This window comes from Zonotrichia leucophrys, chromosome 6, assembly GCF_028769735.1.
Source record: "Zonotrichia leucophrys gambelii isolate GWCS_2022_RI chromosome 6, RI_Zleu_2.0, whole genome shotgun sequence".
NCBI lineage: Eukaryota > Metazoa > Chordata > Aves > Passeriformes > Passerellidae > Zonotrichia > Zonotrichia leucophrys.
In genome coordinates this window covers 5,319,793-5,342,141 of record NC_088176.1, presented here as the reverse complement: position 1 = coordinate 5,342,141, position 22,349 = coordinate 5,319,793, and the positions used below count along the sequence as shown (strand labels likewise).

The window sequence follows — 22,349 nt, the reverse complement described above, 5'->3', positions numbered from 1 at the left end:
GCGGCCGGGCCCGCCTCCCGCCCCTCACGGCTGCGCGCGGCCGCCGCCGCCATCTTGGGTGAGGGCGGAAGGGGCCGGGGCAGGGACGTGGCCGGGGCGCGGCTATGGCGGCGGCGAAGCCTGGGGGAGGCACCGGCAGCGGCAGCAGCAGCGGCACCGGCAGCAGCACCGGCAGCAGCACCAACCTGCTCTTCTCCTCCTCGGCCACCGAGTTCAGCTTCAACGTGCCCTTCATCCCCGTCAGCCAAACGCCGGTCGCGCCGCCCGGCCCCGCGTTGCTGCCCCCCGGTAGGGAGAGAGGGAGGGCAGCCGGGAGCGCTGGGGATGTGCGGGGTCCCGCCGGGTGCCGCCACCGCCGGGAAGGAGCGGTGGGGCCGGGGGAGTCCCCAGAGCCGAACCGGGGTTCCAGGGATGGCCGCGGGTTCAGAGGGCCCGGTCCGTGTGGGCTGGAACCGGCGCTGGGGCTCCCCGAGCCGGGTGTCCCTGGCGGTGCCTCAGCAGAGACACTGCTCGGGATTTCATTTTCCGCTTCCAGAACATAATTTCTGCTACTTCCCTCTGCTTTGTGCCTCTGTGTGTGTGTGAGGGTTTTAGCGCTGTGTATGAGCACGGGCACTGATCATCCGCTTGCAGCTCACCGACGCGTCAGTGCTTCCATTCAGTGCTTCCATTCAGTGCTTCCATTCAGTGCGTACTGAATGTTTTCGTGGTTTTTAAACCTCTCTCTCATGGTTTTTAAACCCTTCTCTTCTGTTTTCCCCGCTTGAAAATAGCACGTTAAGCAGTCACCTTAAATATCCTTGCTAATTTAATCCTGCTTCTAATATCCTTCTCTCCTAAAGCTTTAATGGTGTTCCCAGCACATGCGTGTGTAACTTAAAATCTGGTATTCAGGCAGTTTCAGATAAAAGAATGGATTTTTTGGGAATGTGTTCAGTCAGAGATTAAAGCTTGAAACATTAGAATTGCATCTAGAAACCAGATATTTCAAATTGTACTGTGTTGTGCATGTTGAGATTGGACTAATGACCTTTGAAGGTCCCTTTTAACTCAAACTGTTTTATGCTGAGTCTTCAAGACTTCATTTCAGCTCTGCTGTATCTTAGCTAAAATAAGTATTAATATAGCTGGAAATCAGTGCAGCACTTCTCTGTAGATTTAATAAAATATTTGCCAAGTATGGCTTTGGAATAGTTTTTTAGATCAACTACATTTTTTGGATAGGAGGGATAAAACTATTATAAATATATTACTTCTTACAAAATATTACAGAATATTACTTCTACTTACTTTAGGTATCTATGTAGTTGATACATTCACTAATTCCTTTGTGCAATCCTCATAGTTTTTCTTTCATGCAAATATACATTAATTTTTTCATTAAGAAAATAAAACCATTTTTAAGTGCTGATCTGGCCAATAACTTTACACAAATGGCTGTCCTGGCAATTTCCTGAACATTTTGAAGCTGGAGATAAAATCTGATGGAATTTGGTTAATGTGGTGAATCTTATTTTCTCCATGTGACTTAAAATTTGATCAGGTGAGAATTCATGGTGTTGTACATGGAGAGAATTTCAGTGTTAGACGTTGTGCCCCATTCTGTGTCAGTCCAAGTAAGGCCCATGTCCTGTTAAATGTTCTGTTTTCACAGTCAAGTGTACTCACCATCTCTCCAGCCAGGTGCTGTTGGGATCTTCTTGCTGAGTGGAATATTTTGCCTTTTTAATCATAACTTTAAATTGTATAAAATGTGATAAGAATCAGTCCAGGGATTAGTTTGACACCTGACAGCTACCATTAGGGAGCTGTGTGCAGTCATTCATTTGTTTATCTCCAAGAGTGGTTAGAGCTGTGCAGTTTGACAATAAGGTGAATTCCCTGGCTCAGGTAACCAATATATTTACTGTAAGATGGGAGGAGTGTTCCCAGTGAGAACGTGGACTGATGTCACTTGTGGTTGTGTGGTGACACTCTGTGAATGACAAAGCTCTGCCTCCTGTGGGGAGGGATGTGCAGGAGCTTTGCACAGTCACAGGTGAAGAAAGACTGTTCTGTGCACAAGGAGAACACATCAAAGCTGTACACTCATTTCTTTACATTTGTATGATGTGCTTGTTTGTACAACATAGTTTGTGCAAAATTAGGAAAAGTCAAGATAAACAACAACATTTTGTATTAGAAAACTGCACATGTGTACATTTATACCTATAGGGTTTTTTTAGGCAGAACTTTTGTCACCCTCATTTTGCAAGGAAAGCTGCACTTGGGCTAAATCTCTAAAACCTGTTTGAAACTGGAGAATAGTAGGTGCTTTGTGAGCATTCCTTTGCTGAGAGCTCTTGGGCACACTGCTGCATGTTTATGGTGGCCTGACACTGTGAGGTGAAGGGCCTTCTGCTGCCAGCTGTTTGGGGAAGCTGAGAGCTGACAGTGTGGTTTGCAGTGTGCAAACTCTGTCCCACACTGTTTATGAAATGGGAAAGGAAAGTGGATTTTATTGTTTAAAAGCTAAGACCTTTTATTTAGTATAAATGGCTACTGCTTACAGCTGGGAGATGATCCCCTGGCCTGACTTTAGAGTGGTCACTGGGTCTAAGTGATTTCAGCATTCTCCACACAGAGATTTGGGTTTTGTTCCTCAAAGTGGGATCAAGTGCTGGAAGGGAAAGCAAGAGGAATTTAAGGCAGATGACACCATCCGCACAGACTAAATAAAAGATGGTTAAAATAGTACTTTTTAATCTTGGCAGCTGCCTCTTTTATGATTAATTAATTAGAACAGCAGCTTCCTAAGGCTATTTCTCAGTGGATTCCCCTGTAGTCCCTTGGTGCTCCCTGTCACAGTTGTGTTGGCTGTGCATGAAGCGTTTGGTGTTGGCTGCTCACAGCTGCAGCCTCTCGGTCTCTCTGCCTGGGGACTGAGCAGCAGAGATGCTCTGTGGTGTCTGCCCCACAGCCTGGGCTCATTTCATTGCCAGGCAGGTGAAACACTGAAAACATCTGCTGGTTTCTGTAGATGGGACTGGCTCTGTTCCCTCAGGAGCTGCTCAGCCATCACAGCCTGAGGTGAGCTTGCTGTGAGACCCCAAATCATGACAAACCTCCTTTGTTCCACTTGTTCCTAGGTCGCTGCAAAGTAGAAAACTGTGGTTGTTCAGGACTTTTTATTTATTTTCTCCATGTTAAAGGACATTGATGGCCTTGCATCTTTTTAAATCCTCTCCTGTAATTATGCAGAATGATTTTTCTGCACCAGAGATACAGCTTTTATGCAAGTCTAGAGTAGGATTTCTACAGAGAACTGGACTAAGTCCTGCTCATTAAGTGGCTTAGGATCATGAGTTATAACCTTCAGAGGGCTCTGCTGAAGAAGCAGGCAAGAATGGATGGTTTAACCTGTAAGTTTGGCCTATTTAGGAATGTTTTTCAACTCTATCCTAAAAAAAGGAGCATAAAGTCCTATGCTTATAGTCCTGGCTGTTTTCATGGTGAAAGGATATGAACCAAGGTTGTTCTTGCTTTTGAGGGATGAATGAAGTTGGAAGGGATTTTAGTGTCTGCCACATTACCCTGGGAAGGTCCTGACTCCAGTTATATTTTGGTTTCTTGTTTAATATTTGTTGCTTTTTCTGTGTACACTGAGTGACTTTCTTGGTCCATTTTAAATGTTCTTGAAGACTTGGTATCTTTTGTTTCATTTTATGGTGTGCTGAAACAAGGATGTGTTAGCTTTATGGGGACTGACAGTTTTGGCCATGGTATGATGGTATTACAGAAGATTGTGACCCCATGCAGTGATTTGAAGCTCTCACAAGATCTCTGGTGATCCTTTTGTTTTTGCAGAAGATTCTGGAGACGTTGGGGAGGAGGACAGCTTCTTGGGTCAGACATCAGCCAGCCCCACCCCACCACAGACCTTCAGCTACTTCTCTCAAGTTCCCAGCAGCAGCGGTGACCCCTTTGGGAGCATTGGGCAGCCACCCTTGACAACTGTTTCAACCCCTGTGGGAGCACCAGCCTTCTCCAGACCTCCCCCTTCACTTCCACTCGTGTCTGGCTCCCAGGATGGGCAAAATGCCTTTTCACCACATATTCCCAAATCGCAGGCTTACAGTGCCCCAGCCACGTCCCAGGTGGGCGTGTCCCCGTACCAGCCCCCTCAGCAGAGCTGTCCCCCTCCTGCCAGCACTGCCCTGCCCGTGGGCACCCCCCAGCAGCAGGGCTACAACCCCTACAGGCACACCACCCTGAGCAGCAGGGCCAACCCCTACCTCACCCCTCCCCAGCTGCAGCAGAGCCACCCCCCTGCCACAGCGTCCCCTGTGCCACCCGTGCAGATGTACCAGACACCCCCGGGGCCGCTGACACAGGTATGTGACACCTCCTGCCTGCCACTAAACGCCTCACTTTCCTCTCCCAGCTCTCTGCTTTATCTTCTGGAGATTTTTGTTCTCTGTAAAAAACCCCAGAAGTAGTCTTGAACTGTTTATAACAGCAAAAGCTTTTCACTAGGAGTAGCTTAGAACTCGTGTTCCAGGAAGTCTTCCTGATCTTTGAAGTGAGTGTGCCCTGAGGCTGTAGCTCTGTGAGCTCTGGGCATCAGAAACAAAATCAGGTTGTGAAGTTCTGTTGCTCTTTTCTGTGGGTTTCTGAGTTTGCTGAGTTTCAGCTGTGCTGCTGCATTTTTTGTGCCTCAGTTTTAAATCAGGTCACTCAGCCACTTCAAAGGTATTGGCTAAAATCTCTTTCTAAGCTGGTTTTGTTGGTGAAGCAAGAATTTTTATTTAAACTAAGTCACATAAAATTGTCAGCACATTCTTTGAAACAAATTGGTTGAGGATTTTGTGTGATATAAAGCAATAATCTTCATTATTTTTCTACCTGCACAAAAGCACTATTAAAGTAATGCCAGAAGGTTAATAAAACCTGGCATGTTTGCCTTGAAAATAGCAAAAACTGTTTTTATTTTTGCCTGAGCTATTGTTATATTTCTGTTATCAGGAATAAAGAATGTGAAGGTTATGTAATGACAAAACATAACAAAGGCAGTAGAGCCTAGACAGTCTGGAGTTTTAGACTATATCATTTCACAACTTCTGTTTATTGGATTTTATATGTTGTACAATATTTTGGTGCCCCTTTTTTCCCTTTAAATGTATCATCAACCAAGGCAGTTGCTACTGCTGACATCAGCTGCTTTTAGTTATATTGACTGGGATTTTTGTAAAATTTGTATGAAATCATCTTTATATAGGCTGTAGTCCCTTTCAGAATCAGTTCCTTTTCTTGTGCCACTGATGCTGCATTTGGGTTTGGAATGTGCCTGTTCTGGTCACTTTGCAGGAAGAGAGCTGTAGCTGAAGTGGCCACTTGTTAAAATGGGGAGTCTTTATGCAGAAGCATAATTATATGTAAATGAACAATGAGAAAAAAGTGTTTTTATTTTCATGTCAAATTTTGTCATTGTAAGAAAAAAGTTCAGCTCAAGTTTTGAAAATTTGAGAGAATATTTGAAATCTCAGTGATTTTAGATAATCATGATGCTAAACCATGGCATTTTTAACAGTGTTTGTGTAATGAAATTCACATTCTTTCTCAGTTTGAGAAGGTGTAGGTTCTCTAATACATGATGAATTGGACAATATTTTTAGAATGGAAAGTTATATTCTTGGGGAGGAAAGCATGTTAGAAATAAAGGTTCAGGGTATTTCCTATAGCAAAATATAGAGTTCTGTAAAAACCCTGTGAGACTGAGGTGCTGAGCCCATCTCTTTTCAGTTCCCACCATCCCAGTGCCAGCTCCAGCCTGCCAGGCCTGCAGGGCCCCTGGTGCCAGCCCCTCCTGTGCTGCTGCAGAACCAGTACGAGCCAGTTCAGCCCCACTGGTTCTACTGTAAGGAGGTGGAGGACAAGCAGATATGGATGCCATTCAGCATTCTGGATTCTGCAAAACTGGAGGAGGTCTATAATTCTGGTAAGTCCTGCCTTACCCAGAGGTGAGCAGAAAGACTAAAGGAAAATATTGGGGTAATGCTACTCAGTAATGTGCCACACACTTTTGCCACTTAATTTATTTCACTGACATCATCACTGCTTGATGCTGTCAGTGTTGAGATGATTTGGTTTTTTTATATACATATATATATAAATATAAAAATAATATATAATAATATATATAATATATATAAATATATATAAATATATATATAAATACATATATATATATGTGTGTGCATGTTTTATATATATATATAAAATACGCACACACATATATATATATATGTATTTTATATATATATAATATATAAATGTAATATACCCAAATAGATCTCAGATTTTCATATAGAACTCCTCATTACTTGTGTCTTGGGTTGCCTTTTTTTTTTTAACTGTGAGTTCTGGAATCAGTGTTGGTATTTGGAAGTTTTTCCAAGCGTTTTGTTGTGTACAGAGCATACAGAAGCATTCTAGAAGCATCTCAGTGTAGCAAAGCTTCCCTGCCATGCTGTGACTGTCAGTGCTGATGGCCTGATATTGGTCACAGGAGTGCCTGGGGCTGGGCTGAGAGAGCAGAGATGTGTCAGTGTGGTGAGCACGTGTGTCTGTCTGTCCAGTCCAGCAGTGTCAGTGTGGTGAGCAGGTGTGTCTGTGTGTCCAGTCCAGCAGTGTCAGTGTGTTAACCCCACGTGTCTGTGTGTCCAGTCCAGCCCGACCCCGAGAGCGTGGTGCTGAGCACGGACGGCGGCCGCTATGACGTGTTCCTGTACGAGCGGCTGAGGAAAGCCGTGTACTGGGACGAGGAGCCCTCGGAGGTGCGGCGCTGCCTGTGGTTCTACAAGGGGGACAAGGACAGCCGCTTCATCCCTTACACTGAGGACTTCAGTGACAAGCTGGAGGTTAGTAAGTCACAGACACCTTGTTTTAATTAGTTCATTGTGTTAATCACCTTAGAAACAGTTCTGTCTGTTTCATGAAGGTGATTTTCAGAGTGCATTTCCTGGAACATAAGCAAATCCTGAAAAGAGGAGTTTCTAGAAGGCCACGTTGCTGTATCAGTCCTGCACTGCTGTGATCTAAAATCTGCTTGTGTAGTTCTACATGTGACATTTTTATATAAAGAAAGCTTTGTAAATTTTAACTGTAGCATTGCCTAAGGCAACAAAATACTGAGAAGGTTGCCATGCTGATTTTGTGTAACTCATTTTCTGTTTCAGGCAGAATATAAAAGGGCTGTAACTACAAATCAATGGCATCGGCGACTTGAATTTCCAAATGGGGAGACAATTGTTATGCATAATCCCAAGGTAATAGATTTTGGCAATTGTGTCTTACAGGATTCATTAAGGGTGAGCAAGCAAATGGATGGAAACAAATTGAATGTGGTTTTAATCTGGCATGAAACATACCAGTTGGTTGTTCTAGGTGTGTGTGCATTAAAGATGATCAAGTTTACAGAACACTGAACTTGTGCTTGCTTCAGTGTTCTGTCATGTGGTTAAAAGACAGTTCTTTCTGAAACCTGAAGAGAATAAGGATTTGCATAGTAAATGTTTTGGCTAAGCACAACTGGCAGCAAATGGTTAGCAATTTGAATTAGTTTAACCTTGGTGTGTACCAAATTAAAATGAAGAGCTTTCATGTGGAGAAGAGCATTAATGTAGCTATAAGGTAAATAGTTTCTTTAAGGCCTGAGAAGGTTTCTTCTTGTTTTCAGGCCATAAGAAAGTATAGCAAGACAAGTTTTAAAAGTTATTCTAAATACTCTGTGAACAGTCTCATGTGATTAAAACATGGACTTCAGCCATATTGATCAATACTCTTAACTGTTCACTTATCACAAATGCAGTAATTAATACACAGAACTATCCAAGGGACAGAATCATGGTTGCTCCTACCTAAAGTGTTTAATAATCCTGGTTAGGGAATTCTGTCCAGTAAAATCTAGAGAAGGAACATTTAAATCACTTGGTGTCATAAATATGAGTTCAGACTGAAGTCCTATAAACAACTGTACTATTGAATTACTCACTTTTCAGATGCTGTTGTCCTTCCCTGAAAAGCACTGCACTTATTTTTTTCCACCTTCTCCTTGTGATAGTTATTGTAAATCAGGTAGCATTCCATTTCCTCACATTAGCAGTAATCTGCTAAGGAACAGTGGATACTGGAGACTAGGAAGGAGGAGCTTGAATAATGCTTGGCTGGGGAGTTAAAATGGTGATTCTGAACCATGAGCAGGCCCAGCTTCTTCACCTAGTGGTTACTTTGAGTCATCAGTTTGCTTTTCACACTAATGAGGATTTTGTGAAAGAAAACATTTGATTTTCAGATGAAAGGTAAAACAATCAAAGAGTATGTTGAACTATGCAGTGCTTTCACACTACCAGTATGAGTCATGAGGCTTTTCTGTGGTTGGGATTGGACACTGTATTTGTTACAGGTCATAGTTCAGTTCCAGCCTTCTACCTCATCAGATGAATGGGGCACCTCTCAAGATGGGCAGGCGAGGCCGAGGGTGGTGAAACGTGGAATTGATGATGACCATGATGAGATTCCTGATGGTAGGTGATGAGACTCCTGGAGCACTTGGGGCTGCTCTGGGAGCACTTTGGATCTCTGCAGAAGCTGGACAATGGTGGGTGGAGTGGAGTCTAAAGATTAAAGTTATTCCTTCATCTCAGCTGTTTGCTGAGGGTATCTGGTTTTGGAGTGTTTTAATCCTGTGGGCTCTGTTATGTCCTGAACCATGTTATGTAACAGGCTTTATTAAACAAGTGTGTATTACACTTTAGATAGACTCTGAGCTTCACTCCTGCTGTACATATTGGTACTCTGAATGTTTTCCTTTTGTTTTTTCTACAGGAGAAATGTCCCAAATTGACCATCTGGTATTTATGGTCCATGGCATAGGTCCTGTATGTGACTTGAGGTTTAGAAGCATTGTTGAGTGTGGTAAGTTTGGGCTTGTATAATGAGCAGTTGTATTCTTGCTGTTTAAATGTGGCTCTCTCTAGCTCATATAAGCATGTCTTTATGAGGTTTTTTTTAAAGAAAAGTCTCAAATGTTAAGAAATTCAATTTTTTCATTATTATTTTCCGAAGGCAGAATCTGTGTTCTGTCAAACTTGAAGCTTTAGCTGTAATTAGTAGTTCTCAATACCACACTTGCAGGGTGATTGGGGTTTTTGGATGTGTGGTGTGGGGGGTTTTTTGGTTGATTGTTTTTTTCTTTTTGTGGTGTGAGTGGATGTGTTTGCTTTGTGTGGCTTGGTTTTTTTGCCTTTTTTTAAAATACATTCTGGTACAACTGAGTAAATTAAGAAAGCCCTCTCTGGTTACAGAGTGAACAGGCAATCATTGTGAGATAAATAGAAGCTTGCTAAAAATCCACTCTAACAAAAATGAGTACTTTCTTATTGTTAGAATGGTAATACTTGAAAAGATTTTTCCAGTTTTCAATTTCCATCACTTGTATTCTGACTATCTGTAAAATTAAGGGGAAGGAGGGACTATTTGTGTGTTACTTGAGTACTGCAGCTATCAGATTTTCATGATTCTTTTTCTTCACAGTTGATGATTTTAGGACTGTTTCTCTGAAGCTGTTGCAGACTCACTTTAAGAAGTATTTGGAGGAAGGCCAAGTGAGCAGGGTGGAATTCCTTCCAGTTCACTGGCACAGTTCTCTGCATGGGGATGCAACAGGTGTAGACAGGTGAGGTGAGGGTGTTGTTTAATGTTGAAAATATCTTAAAAGCTGCTGTTTAATGGGTTATGGAAAGTGGAGAAAAAGAGCAGTTCATATGCATATGACTGGATTAGAGAATTGCAGATTTTTAAAAATTAACATTTTGATGAGGAGTATTTGGAAAGCTGGAAGGGCTTGAGAAATATCTCTCTTGTTTATTTTCATGCACACAACTTTTCAGTACAGGATTTACATGAGAGTGGCCAGTGCATGATCCTTGATGAGCGAGTGTGTAGAGTTGTGATCACAAGGATGAGGTGGTGAGCCTGGAGATGTTTTGTCCATGAGGTGTGCACAATTTAGAGAGTTTTCTATTCTTTACTTTCCTGCAGTCTGATTGAGTTTCACCCTTTCTGAGGAAGGCATTGAGCCCTCTGAGCAGTCCCAGAGAAGTGCCTGAATTATGATTAGGCATTTCAGCTAAGGGGTTCTTTTTTGAACCAAAGTATCTATATTTGGGTAAGAATGTTACAGCATTTAAAAATCTGTTTTAAAATCCCTTCTCTGTGCCTACCCCTTTGCTTTGAACTTCAGAGTTCAAGCTGTTTCCCTTGCTCAAATCTGGGAAAGTAAAAATTGTGAGGATGGCAACCTGTGGCACTTAAAGCAATGCTGATGTTCTCCAGACTGTTGTAGCTCAGTGAAATCACACTGCTTTCCTCCAGCCTTGCTGTTTTATTTGCATTTGAGCGCTGCATGAGGAGGAATCCTTATTCTGTTCATCAAACCAGGCAGTCACAAGTCTATAGCAATTCCAGTGCAGCTGTCCTGACTCCAGGCAGGCAGATGGTGATGCCAAGCTTCTTCTTCAAAAAGAGAGTATTACCATTCTCTGAGTCTAATTTTATATGCAAGTTCCTTTTTCTCTTCCACTTCAGTCTGCTCACCAAACTTCCCTGGTGCTTCATGAGAGTGGGGTTGGAATAGAGAAGAGGTTATTTCAGGCTGGAGAGAATAAAAGAGCTGTATCTTTCTGAAATATTACAATCAGCAGGTAGCATTAATGTGTGAATGTGCAACAAGGCCAGAAGGCTGTATGGGTTTTTAAAATCTCTTTAGAGACCCTTTCTGTAGCATTTACATTGCATTAATTTCAAAAGCTAACAAATTTCTCACCAGCGTTTCTTAAAAGCCTTTCATGCTTTTAACGATTCTGTGTTACCAGGAACATAAAGAAAATCACTTTGCCGAGCATTGGTCGCCTGAGGCACTTCACCAACGAGACGCTGCTCGACATCCTGTTCTACAACAGCCCCACCTACTGCCAGACCATCGTGGATAAAGTGGGCATGGAAATGAACCGCCTGTACGCGCTCTTCATGAGCCGCAACCCCGACTTCAAAGGGGGCGTCTCTGTGGCTGGGCACAGCTTAGGTGATTGTCTGAGGAATGCTGCTTTTGTCACAAATCAGTTCCCCTTTGTTATGCATAAAAGTCAAATTAGCTGTTAGGGCACGGCTGTCTTTCAGAAAACAGCCAACAAGCTCCTCTCAACTGCTGAGTTTATCAGGCTTTGAGAGAAAGTCAGTACTTCCCTTCAGGAAAACTTAGTGTCTAATCTGTGTTTAGAAGATTATCTGGTGACGTGTTAGATGTGTGATGTCTGTGGCTCAGAACCCCCACTTAGTAAAAGTACAATCATTTTTTGGAATATAGAATAAGTGTTAGAGCAGAATATTGACATACTGGTTTGGACTGGAACTTTTCCTCCAGTTCACCAAGCAGTCTCAGGGGTTAAGGAAAAATAGTTTAGTCATGGCAACTACATAAAGCATGAACAGGAAAGAAAAGGGGCTGCTTTTAGCTTTTTAAGTTCAAGTTAACATAGGAGTATTTTCCTTCAGCCATGTCTTGATCAAACTGTACTGTGACATTACTGTTGCATATAAATCTTGCTGAAGATTTAGGGACAGGAAAACCTGATATTTCCCCCAAATCAACTCTAATTCCTGTTTGCAGGTTCCTTAATTCTGTTTGACATACTGTCTAACCAGAAGGACTTGGCTTCATCAGTAAATTCTGGACCATTCTCTGGTGTTAATGGCAATGTGAAGGATGTGGCTGTTCATGATAAACAGGTAATTTGCATGCTGGTTTTTCCAGGCCTATAAATTGATATTTTCCATTTTTTTCTTAACTTTTCAGAATTTATTAGCTGAATCAAGTCTGTAAGTTTTGATAGTACATTTAAACATGATAATGGAAAGATACTGTTTTGTAAATATTGTAATTTTTCAAATTAATTACCTCTCTCTTAAGTTTCAAGTAGGCCAATAATGAGATTTGGTGGTGAGCATCAGCTTTGACCCTTGTGAACATGTAACTTGGTCTAACAGTAAATGTTGGGGCAGATGTATAAAAGAGAGAGAATTTGTGCTTAGACTAGAAATGGTGACCAGTTGTTTGAGGAATAAAAGGAAGCATTTTTGAGTGTTTTGTCTCTCACAGTAATTTTTAAATATTTATTTTGCAGTTCTATTTTAGTGGAAAACATGTGTCCTGCTTCACTAAAAATGGATATATATTTACAGAGCTTGCTTGATCATGTTTTTAAGAGAAAATAGTCAAACTTGGTTTTGCTAAACTGGTTTTCCACTATTAGAGGGTGTGATTGTGTTTGTGTGCTGTTTCATTGAGATGACTGAAGATACCAGTTCCTTGGGCTCCTCCATTGCTACTTCTGCTGATGAGCTTTGTGAGGCTGAAGCAGAGGAAGATGTTCCCACCCTGCAGAAGAGCCTGGAGATGCTCAGTTTGTCAGAGTACGTGAGCACCTTCGAGAAGGAGCGCATCGACATGGAGTCCCTGGTACTGAACCCCTCTCTGGGCTCCTGGGTCATGCTTGGGTTTTCTTCTTGTTTTCTTTTCCCTCTCAGTGCCCATGAGAGCAGTTGCAAAGATGAGATAATCAATGCATGACTTGAAGAGTCAGTGTTCTGCAGCTCTTGTTTTTTCTTGATGTGATGCAGCCACCCAGTTGTTAGGGCACTCTGTGTCTTTTTAATCTTTTGTATTTTCTGTAGCTTTATAAATTGACTCAACAAATTCATAAGTCATCGCCAGTATAAAATGATTCATTTTACTAGAAAAGTTATAAGTACTTTCTCTACTAGAAAAATCAATTTCCATGTGTGTGTTTGGTGTTTGTTTCTTTAGCTCATGTGTACAATTGATGACCTGAAGGAGATGGGGATACCTCTTGGACCAAGAAAGAAAATAGCTAATTTTGTAAAAGACAGAGCAGCCAAGCAGGTAAATACATCTTTCAGGATGGAAATGAAGAGTTGTTAAGCAAATGTAGCTGACTTCCTTGCTGTGGACAAGCTTCTATTCTTGAACACTCTTGTTAGCATCCTGAATGTATTAAAGAAATTTTGACAGCTGTGAAATTAACCTTTTCTCTCCCTAACTTTAAAACTTCTCTCAAAAGGAGCAGAAGAAAGCAGCAGCAGAAAAGAAAGCAGTGCTGGCTGCCACACTCCAGACTCAAGAAGACACCCAGAAATCAAAAGAGGCAATTTCTCCTGTCTCATCTTCAGAGTCTGGGCACTCAAAGAGGAAGCTCCCAGTTGGTGCATCTGTGTCTTCTGTGAACATTGACTATGAGTATTTTGAAATTGGAACTGGCCAGGTGAGACTGTGTGGATCTAAATGATTAGAACAGTTTAAAGGATTTGATCAATCCTCTCTTTTCACTATAGTTTTTTTAATCTTGATGACCTTTTGGTAGTTCCTTTGAAGCTGACAGTTCTGAGAGATGATGTGTCTGATTTCTGCCTGGTAGGTTTCTGTGGTTTACAGCGCACTGGACTTTGAACCAGACATTTTCTTTGCTCTTGGTTCCCCTATTGGTGTGTTCCTTACTGTGAGGGGTGTGGAGAAGATTGATGAAAACTACAGACTCCCTACCTGCAAGGGCTTCTTCAATATCTATCACCCAGTGAGTAGCAGTGCTTTTGACATTTGATTTCAGTTGATGTAGATGACAAAAAAAGGCAGAATATGAAGTTCTACCTTCTGAGCATTACACCTCTTGTTCCCCTGTGTACATTTCTAAAACACTTCCAGGCATGGGTTGTTTTCATAATATTTGCCTTGTTTCTTGTTTCTTTTCAGAATTAAGGAATTTTTTTTGGGGGGGAGGGAGTTGTTTAGGTTTTTTCATTAATTTGAGGCCACTCTTGTAGATTTTTATGGAATGTTTGTATTTTTCCATGCAGTGTTTGTTCTCCTCTGTCTCATTTTGTTTAACAGTTTAATGGTGATAGAGATTGAGTGCAAGGAAATCTTGCTGTTGTGTTTCCTCATTAGAATCCCCTTCTGTAGGGAGAACAAAACCAAAGTAATTAATGAACCTGCTTAATGTCATGAACTGAATTTCTGTAAATTCAAATAGTGCAGAAATGAAAAATGGCTGTCTATAATCCATAAATAGGGATTTTTTTTTCACTGACATGTGATAATTAGAATTATTTAAAGATAACTAAATGTCAATATGTTGTCTCTTAACAGCTTGATCCAGTAGCTTACAGGTTAGAACCAATGATCATTGAAGACCTGGATTTAAAACCAGTTCTCATTCCACATCATAAAGGCAGAAAAAGACTTCATCTGGGTAAAAAGAAAACTTACTTCATATGGATCCTATTCATTATTTCACATTTGATGCATCACAATATTGTAAGATTTTAAGAGAATAATGAATATCCCTGGATATCTGACTCCATATTTTTCCAAACATCAGAGTCAATTGTGTATTAATTGCATTTCACCTAATCTTTTAAAATGGACTGGAGAAGCAAGAAACATGCATTAATTTTTATGTGTATTAATTGCATTTCACCTAATCTTTTAAAATGGACTGGAGAAGCAAGAAACATGCATTAATTTTTATGTGTATTAATTGCATTTCACCTAATCTTTTAAAATGGACTGGAGAAGCAAGAAACATGGATTAATTTTTATGTGTATTAATTGCATTTCACCTAATCTTTTAAAATGGAATGGAGAAGCAAGAAACAGGCATTAATTTTTATGTGTATTAATTGCATTTCACCTAATCTTTTAAAATGGAATGGAGAAGCAAGAAACATGCTTTTATGACATAGCAGGCCTGTTTCTGCTGGTAATTGGGATGTTTATTGAACAGAACTTTATCATTCTGCTTTTAGTTGGTAATTTTAAATCCTCCTGAATTAAATATTAGTTAGTAATTTTAGTTAGTAATTTTAAATCCTTCTGAATGAAATTTTTGGTGTTTTTTTTTTCTTTCTCAGAGCTGAAAGACTCTCTGTCTCGTATGGGATCTGACCTGAAGCAGGGCTTCATCAGCTCTCTGAAGAGTGCATGGCAGACCCTCAATGAGTTTGCACGTGCTCATACATCTTCAACCCAGCTGCAAGCAGAGCTGGAGAAAGTAGCTAACCAAATTCAAGAGGAGGAAGAAAAGCAAGTGGTGGAAGGTACATGGACACATTATTGGTTTTTCTGTAACTTCCTTGTCTCAAATCAGTTGACACTTGAGTATCCCAGGGAGTGTTTGCTGTTGATTTCCCTGACCCTGTTCAGGAGATCTCTGCTAAATGCCAGGTTCCCACCAAAGCTGCTCTGTCATTCTCCTGCTCAGCTGGGTGTGGGAGAGAAATTACAGTGAAAGCTTTGTGGGTTGGAGTGAGTTCAGGGAGAGATCACTCAGCAGTTACTTCTTTAGAAAACTGTTTGAGCTGTTAGGAAAGAAATAAGCCTATAGTTCAGTAACTTTCTAAACCATGCTGGGCAGTTCAGGTTGTTATTTTCTTATCACAAATACTTGGAAATTAATTATAGTCAAGCAGGCTGTGCTTGAAAATAGTTTAAATGTGAAACTCTTTGATTTTAGCTGAGAAGATCACTGAAAGTGCAGAGCCTCCAAAGGATGAGGATGTTTCAGTGAAGGTTGGGATGCTGAACGGAGGGCGTCGCATTGATTACGTTCTGCAGGAGAAGCCAATAGAGAGCTTCAACGAGTACCTGTTTGCTTTGCAGAGCCACCTGTGCTACTGGTAAGGGGACATACCTGTGGTCAGAAATTCTGCTGAAGGGACACAGTGTGTGTGATTGTCCAGCAGTGTCAGGCTCAGTGCTTGGATGTCACTGTTTGATAATCCTATTTCAAAGTAAAATTCTGTGTTAGAAATCTGTTTGCAATGGAGACATTGCACACTCTTCTCTTGACCTTTGACTCTCCAAACACACATTTTTAGCTACTGTCATTTTCAAAACAAGGAGAACTCTGGAAGCATTTTCACAACTGTAGCTTTTCAAACAAAACTGTTCATGAGGGATTTTTATTAGACTACAATAAGTGGCAAAACTTTATTGCTTCTTCTGGCAAAGGATGTGTGAACTATTTAACAACACACCTTGGTATGTAATAGCCAACCTTGGGTGTCAGCTGTGAGCTGTGCACAGTGATGTTGGTGAGGAGGAGTGACTGGTGGCTCATTCTGAGTTCAGCAGGTGTGAGTGCTCTACACTCTTTCTGAAGGTTTGATTTTCAGTAGGTCATTTTAGCAGCAGGCATTTTTTCCAGAGGTTAAAGCACAGCTCTGAAGGCATTACCTGGAGGGTCTCATTGGAGGCATCATCTCTGGGACGCTGGAGCTCAGCCCCTGCCAGAGGAGGATTCCCGGGCTGCGTGACCCGCTGGTGGCAGTGCCGTTCCACGGGCAGGGCTGAAGGCACCCAAATTCCTTCCACACGGTGGCAGCCGATCACTGCCAGCATTTTACATGCTCGGTACCTGTGCCTGTTTTGTCATTCGAGTGAGGAAGATAAGCACAGTGATTAATGACCCGAATAGGAGAGCGTTTCTTCCTGAGGAATGGTGGGAAGAGCTTTAAATGAAATGCTCTGAGTGTTGGAGAGATTGGAGCTTCTGTGTTGAACTTTCTGCTTGCTTGTTTGCTGCTCATTTAATGCAGAGACCATCAAGGAATGTCTGCTGAATTGTGGAATATACATGCATTCCCTTAGCTTGTGTGTTGAATTCTGTACTGGTGTTCTGCAGATTTTGTTCCACACGTTTGGAGGATCACAGTTCTGACCATCTAAATCTCCTTCACTGCTTCCTATATGATTTGTTTTAAAAAGCACAGGAAGCTGCCCTCATCTAACAAATCCTGCAGCTCTGGAACTTTGTTAAAATTTGCCTGTTTAACATTGTTTTTTTTTTATGTTTGCATTATTTATGTATGTCTAAATAGCATTTTATAGATGAAGAAGAAAATTAAGTCTGTTGATGTTAACTTTAGATTCAGACAGGCTGAAGCTTTGATTTTTGAAAAGATGGGGGAAAACAGCCACTTGGAAACATGGCACTTGAATGATACTAATCTTTAAATTATTGGAGATCTATCTAGCATTTTAGTGGTAAGCAAGAGAGGAAGACTCTGGGTGTTTAACATACTCTGTTTACTATTAAGGGCCTGCCAGTTAGAGAAGAATTAGAATATTGCTGCTAGAGCTGAGCTAATTGATGGAGTAGAACAAAATGAGAATGAAGTGTGGAATATACTCAGGACAAAAAGTGATAGATTATTTGAGGAGATTGAGATGAGGAAGTAACACCAAAGAAGAGGATAGAGGAGGGGATTTGGAGTTGCAGCATAGGAAGTTAGGGAGGGCAGGAGGAGGAAATGCACTAGGAAAAAGGTAAATGCATAGGCTGGGGTTGATAGCAGAACTAATTCCAGCCTTGTGTAGAATTATAGCTTGAAGGAAGCTGGTAGGGGTAAGACCATGTTCATGAAAAATAAATACTGGGCCAAGAGGTTGTGCACACTCTTTGGAGAGCTGAAATAGGCTGGAATGTGACTTGGGAGAATTAGAAGATGGACTACACTGAACTAACCTTTTCCTCTTTTTTTCCCTTCCCTTTTTCTCTTTTGTTTTATTTATTTCATTCCTCAAAGGGGATCTGAAGACACTGCCTTGCTGTTTCTCAAAGAGATATACAGGACCATGGATATCAATCCTGAGCAGCCACAGCATTGATGTATAAAAACATGAATTTGTAAGTTTGCTCTAATGTAACTTCTGTGCTCGTATCAAATTCAGCCACAGCTTAGATGTCTTTACTTTCCCTTTCTCCTCTGAAGTTTAAATTATGGAGCAGACAGCCATTAAATGTCATTTTGATTGCAAAAACAATTTCTAAACTTGAATGCAGAGAAAGTCTTTTTCTTCCTCCTTTCATTTCCAGAAGATATTTGATGTTAGTGCTTTTGGTACTGGATAATAATTGCTGCTACAAATACAACCAAAGTATGATCTCTTTCTTCTGCTTCTCCCTCAGTTCTTTTGTTCAGTGAATGTTCAAGAATAGGAAAATTTGGTGAAATTGGATAAGATGAAACTTTATTTACAGTGCAGTAGATTAAAGAACCCCAAAAGTGTTTCACTGGTGAATGTAAATACTGGATTGTTTCACCAGTGGTGCACATTTGTCAGCACAAAGCTGTTTGTCCCCTAAGAAGGTGTTAAACATTCCTATTGATAAATTAATGAGACCCTTATATAGATCAGTATTTTATTATCTTTGTATAGATTAAGACTTTCAGTAGAACAAGTGAAATGACACAGCATGGAAATTTGCTTTGAAAAGAAATTAAATACATGTTACAGTTGAGTATCTTAGATCTGAAATATTCTTGCAGGTATTTTTATTTTAAGATGTAGGTTTCCAGACTAAGGATCTGTATTGTACCAGTTTGCATCACTGGTTGTTACAGAAAAGAAAATACTTTCTTTTGAGAGGCAGGGAAGAAATAATCTGCACCTTGCCTTTTTGGAATCATACAAGATAGTTTCTGATGTATTTCTCCATTTTCAGAAGAGCTGATAATGTCAAGGTACATAAATACCCAGCATGAAGAGAAATGCTTGACATTTCAGAGGAATATTTTAGGTATCTTTCATTGCTATCATACAGTTTTAGTACTCTTCTGTAACAGAATGCTTCTGATGGTCAGTTGATAGCAGCTTTTTTTAAATAACATGTCAAGGCTGATCAAATGCATTTTTTTAAAGCATGGAGAGGTAAAAGGAAAAAGGCAGCAGCTGGCTGCTCAGCTCTGACAGTGCTGGATCAGCCATCACAATGGCTTATGCACAGGCTCCAGTCACAGCTGCAGAATTTTTTCTCTGCTATTTCTTTATGCTGGCTCTGGTTGAAACATTGGGATCTGATTGCAGAGGGAATGCCTGTCAGCCTCATGGCAGGGATGGGCTGTGAGGATTTATCAGTGCAGAGCTCACAGGAGTTTGCTGCTCAGCTGCAGCAGACACTGCATGACTGTGGGTGCTTCACTGAGACCTCCACACAGCAAAGCACACTCAGGGAAATCTGTAATTCCATCAGGAACTGCTCAGAATGTTCTGCACTGGTTTGACTGGACAGTGTTTGAGACTGGGATTCAGATAGCAGAGGCTTAAATGGGAGGGCAGATTGCACTGAAGTGGTGTCTTGGGAAGGCTGCACACCACAAGAGCAGGAATCTTTTCCACATGACAAGAAATGTCTTCACATGTGCTGAGTTAAATATTATCACATCACAAGGAATTACTGAAGTGGAAAATTCTCCCTCAGTGTTATCAGTCTTGTGGGTTTTTCTCTTTTTTTCTTCAAATGTGAAAGGTGGCAGTGTGAAGGTAATTATTACCAGTGGTGCCTCTGACAGCAACATCCATTTTATTTTGTGTGAGTGGCTTGATTTAGCTCTTCTAGAAGCTGCTCTCTGTGAAACAGTAGTGTAAGGTTTCATAAAAACAATGGAAAGAAGTGCACCAGCAGATTAAACCTTGGACATCTAAACTGTCACCATCCTCATTAGGATAATTTATTACCAAAAGCTAAAGAATCTAACAGCTGGTTAAAATGCATAATTAATGACACCCTATTAGCAGTTGAGTTTTTTCTGTTTGCAGTTGTAATTGCCAATTTGTGTCCACAGAAAGTAGATTTCAGAGGCTTGTTGTATGAAAAGTTTGATTAAAAACATGTGTGGATTTTTAGATCTTTTTGAGCCCTCTTGAAACTGAATGGGGGCATGTTTAATTTGTTCAGTACTACTGCAGGAATAGAAAACCTGATGGATTTCCTGTTTCCAATATATCCATGTTCTGTTCTCTCTGCACAGCCATACCCATTCCTCCTGCAGACCTGGTGAAAGCCCCTCTGAAGAACATCTGGTATTTTCAGAGTTGCATATGAGAGGATAAACATCAAAGGTTTTTTTTTCCTGCCATTCCAGAACTTACTTGGATTCTACCTTCTTGTGTCACTTCAAGCAAACTTAAGTTATGAGATGATCAGGACTGTCATTCAGGAGATGGATGGAATGACAGTTTTGATCTTAAATCAGCTCAGTTGTACCATTGCCAAATATAAGGTGATTGAAGAAGGTTTTTTTGGCATGCAAATCAAAACTTCTGTCCTTCAGCTCTCCTGTCCCAGCTGGCTGCCAGACATGCTTTGCCTACCAAGGCAGCACGTCCTCAGTGAAAAGGACTTGATGAGAAACAGCAATAATCTACTGGTCTTGACACATTTGTTCATGTCCCTTTAAGAAATGAAATGTGAACTGAAGTTATAACCATCTTTAATACAAATTCCACAAACCAGTTCATATTTACTACAAACTAGCAACCAGAATAATTTTCTTACTATTGTAAGTGTGATGGAGATTATTTTATAAAGACCTTTTTAAGCCTCTGTTAAGAGTTTTATTGTGGCTTTTTTTAAAGTAAAAATGAACTTTTGACTTTGAAAATATTAGAAGTTTGTTACAGCTAGTTCAGTGTTCACATATCCTGAAATGAGGAACGATTTAAAATGCCATTTTGATCTGGTAATTATAGAATCACAGACTGTTCTAAGTTAATTAAGGCAATTTTAGTGAAACTAGGCTGCAGTTATGAGAGCTAAAACACTTACCTTGACCTTGCAGTTTAACATCTCAGAACTGTTACTGTAAATAGGAACTGAAGCTTATGGGTGCTAGATAATAATCTAGATCCAGCCCTGCAATCCAGACTCCATTTTCATGTAATGAGGTTGAGGTGAGTTAGGTGTTGTGATTTGGAATTAATGTCTCTGACTACTGAGCTTCTGTAGCTTCAATTTACACACACATTGTGGCTTTCCTTAATATTAGTGGCTTAACCTTATTCCTGACTATTTGCCTCTGTTATTGCAGTAAACAAAGTTTGAAATGCAGTATGGTTTTTTTTTTCCTTGATATATGTAAAATACACATTATTGTGTATACAAATTGATGGCTGTAATTAAAATTACCTTACTTCCAGTGGGTCTTTTCAACAAGGTTTTGTATTTAATCACAAAAAATAGCTTGGGAGGTTGCTTAGTCCAACTTCCCTGCTTAGGGCCTTGTTCAGGGCTGGAGATGCTTTGCCTCTCTGGCCCTGTGGTGTAATGTTTGACTGCTGGGATTGCAGGATTTTTTGTTGAAATTTTCTGGGTAGGGCTCATATGTGTGGCCTTTTGTCCTTTCTCTGCATCTTCAAGAATAACATCTCTGTCTTCTCTTGTACTCTGACATTTGACAGCTGAGGACAACAAGGAGATTTTCCTGTTTGGCTTCTCAAGACCCAACACTTCCCTTGGCATCTCCTTGTCTGCCTTGGGCTGTGACCCTCTAGTGAGTGTTGGGCTTTCCAAAATCCTTCTTGCTCTGGGGAGAAAGTTTGCCAAAGGAAACTCTGTATCCAAAACAAACAAATGTTTTTGCATCTTTATAAATTACCCTGACAGACAGAAATTTCTAAGCTTTACAATGTCCTTTGTTTAATATATATACATACAACACAAACACCATGACCACTGCCCTCATTTCCATGTTAAATATCAGGGTGGAGGGTTATATATATATATATATATATATATATATATATATTTATCAACTCTGCCACAGGAGCAATCTGAGTTTGCTTAAATAGCCTTTTTAAGCAGGTGCTGGGCTGTGCCACATCCCCAGGGAGGGGACAGCAGCACCAAGGAACAGTCAGATTTTATGGGTGTGTGTGAGAGGAATTGCTGCAGGGGGAGCTGCAAGGAGCTGCCTTGCCATGGAAGGGGAGCAGGAGGATGCTGCAGGAATGAGGAGCATCTGGAGTGCAGAAATTGGTTGGGGAATATGGCATAAAAATTAGCTCTAGTTAAAGAAATAAAAAATGGCCTGCAACTTCAGTAATGAGCCATTCTTACATCTTAAAAGCAAATGGAAGTTTGGACATAAAGGATGGAAAAATGAGTGTAACCTATGGTTATATAAAAGAAAAATAAAATAAATTGAGTTTTTAGAGTGATTTTAAATCTGTTACAAATTAATACTTTGCTTCCTCAGCAGAAATCTTCTGTGTGCTGCAACACACACCATACACAGCACAGCTTCCAGTATTTCCAGTAAATTTTGATTTATTTTTGTATGCACTATAATGCATAATTAAACAGGTAAGGCTAATTACACTTTAATTAGTCAATCCACATACAAAAATTTAAAGTTTTCCCTGCTATATTTTCATCTGTGCTGAAGTGATTGTA

At 40.6% G+C, this 22,349-nt stretch overlaps 1 protein-coding gene across 1 annotated transcript; it reads left to right on the top strand.

Moving 5' to 3' along the window:
- Positions 1-57: 57 nt before the first annotated feature.
- On the top strand, positions 58-22,121 carry SEC23IP (SEC23 interacting protein). Its single transcript, XM_064717168.1, has 19 exons — positions 58-288; positions 3,847-4,373; positions 5,782-5,977; positions 6,706-6,899; positions 7,218-7,307; positions 8,444-8,564; positions 8,866-8,955; positions 9,574-9,715; positions 10,914-11,122; positions 11,708-11,826; positions 12,386-12,556; positions 12,905-13,000; positions 13,179-13,379; positions 13,533-13,688; positions 14,261-14,363; positions 15,025-15,210; positions 15,627-15,789; positions 17,701-17,801; positions 19,927-22,121. Exons 1-18 carry the CDS (start codon positions 105-107, stop codon positions 17,780-17,782), a joined length of 3,030 nt encoding a protein of 1,009 aa, XP_064573238.1. The 5' UTR covers positions 58-104; the 3' UTR covers positions 17,783-17,801; positions 19,927-22,121.
- Positions 22,122-22,349: the final 228 nt, after the last annotated feature.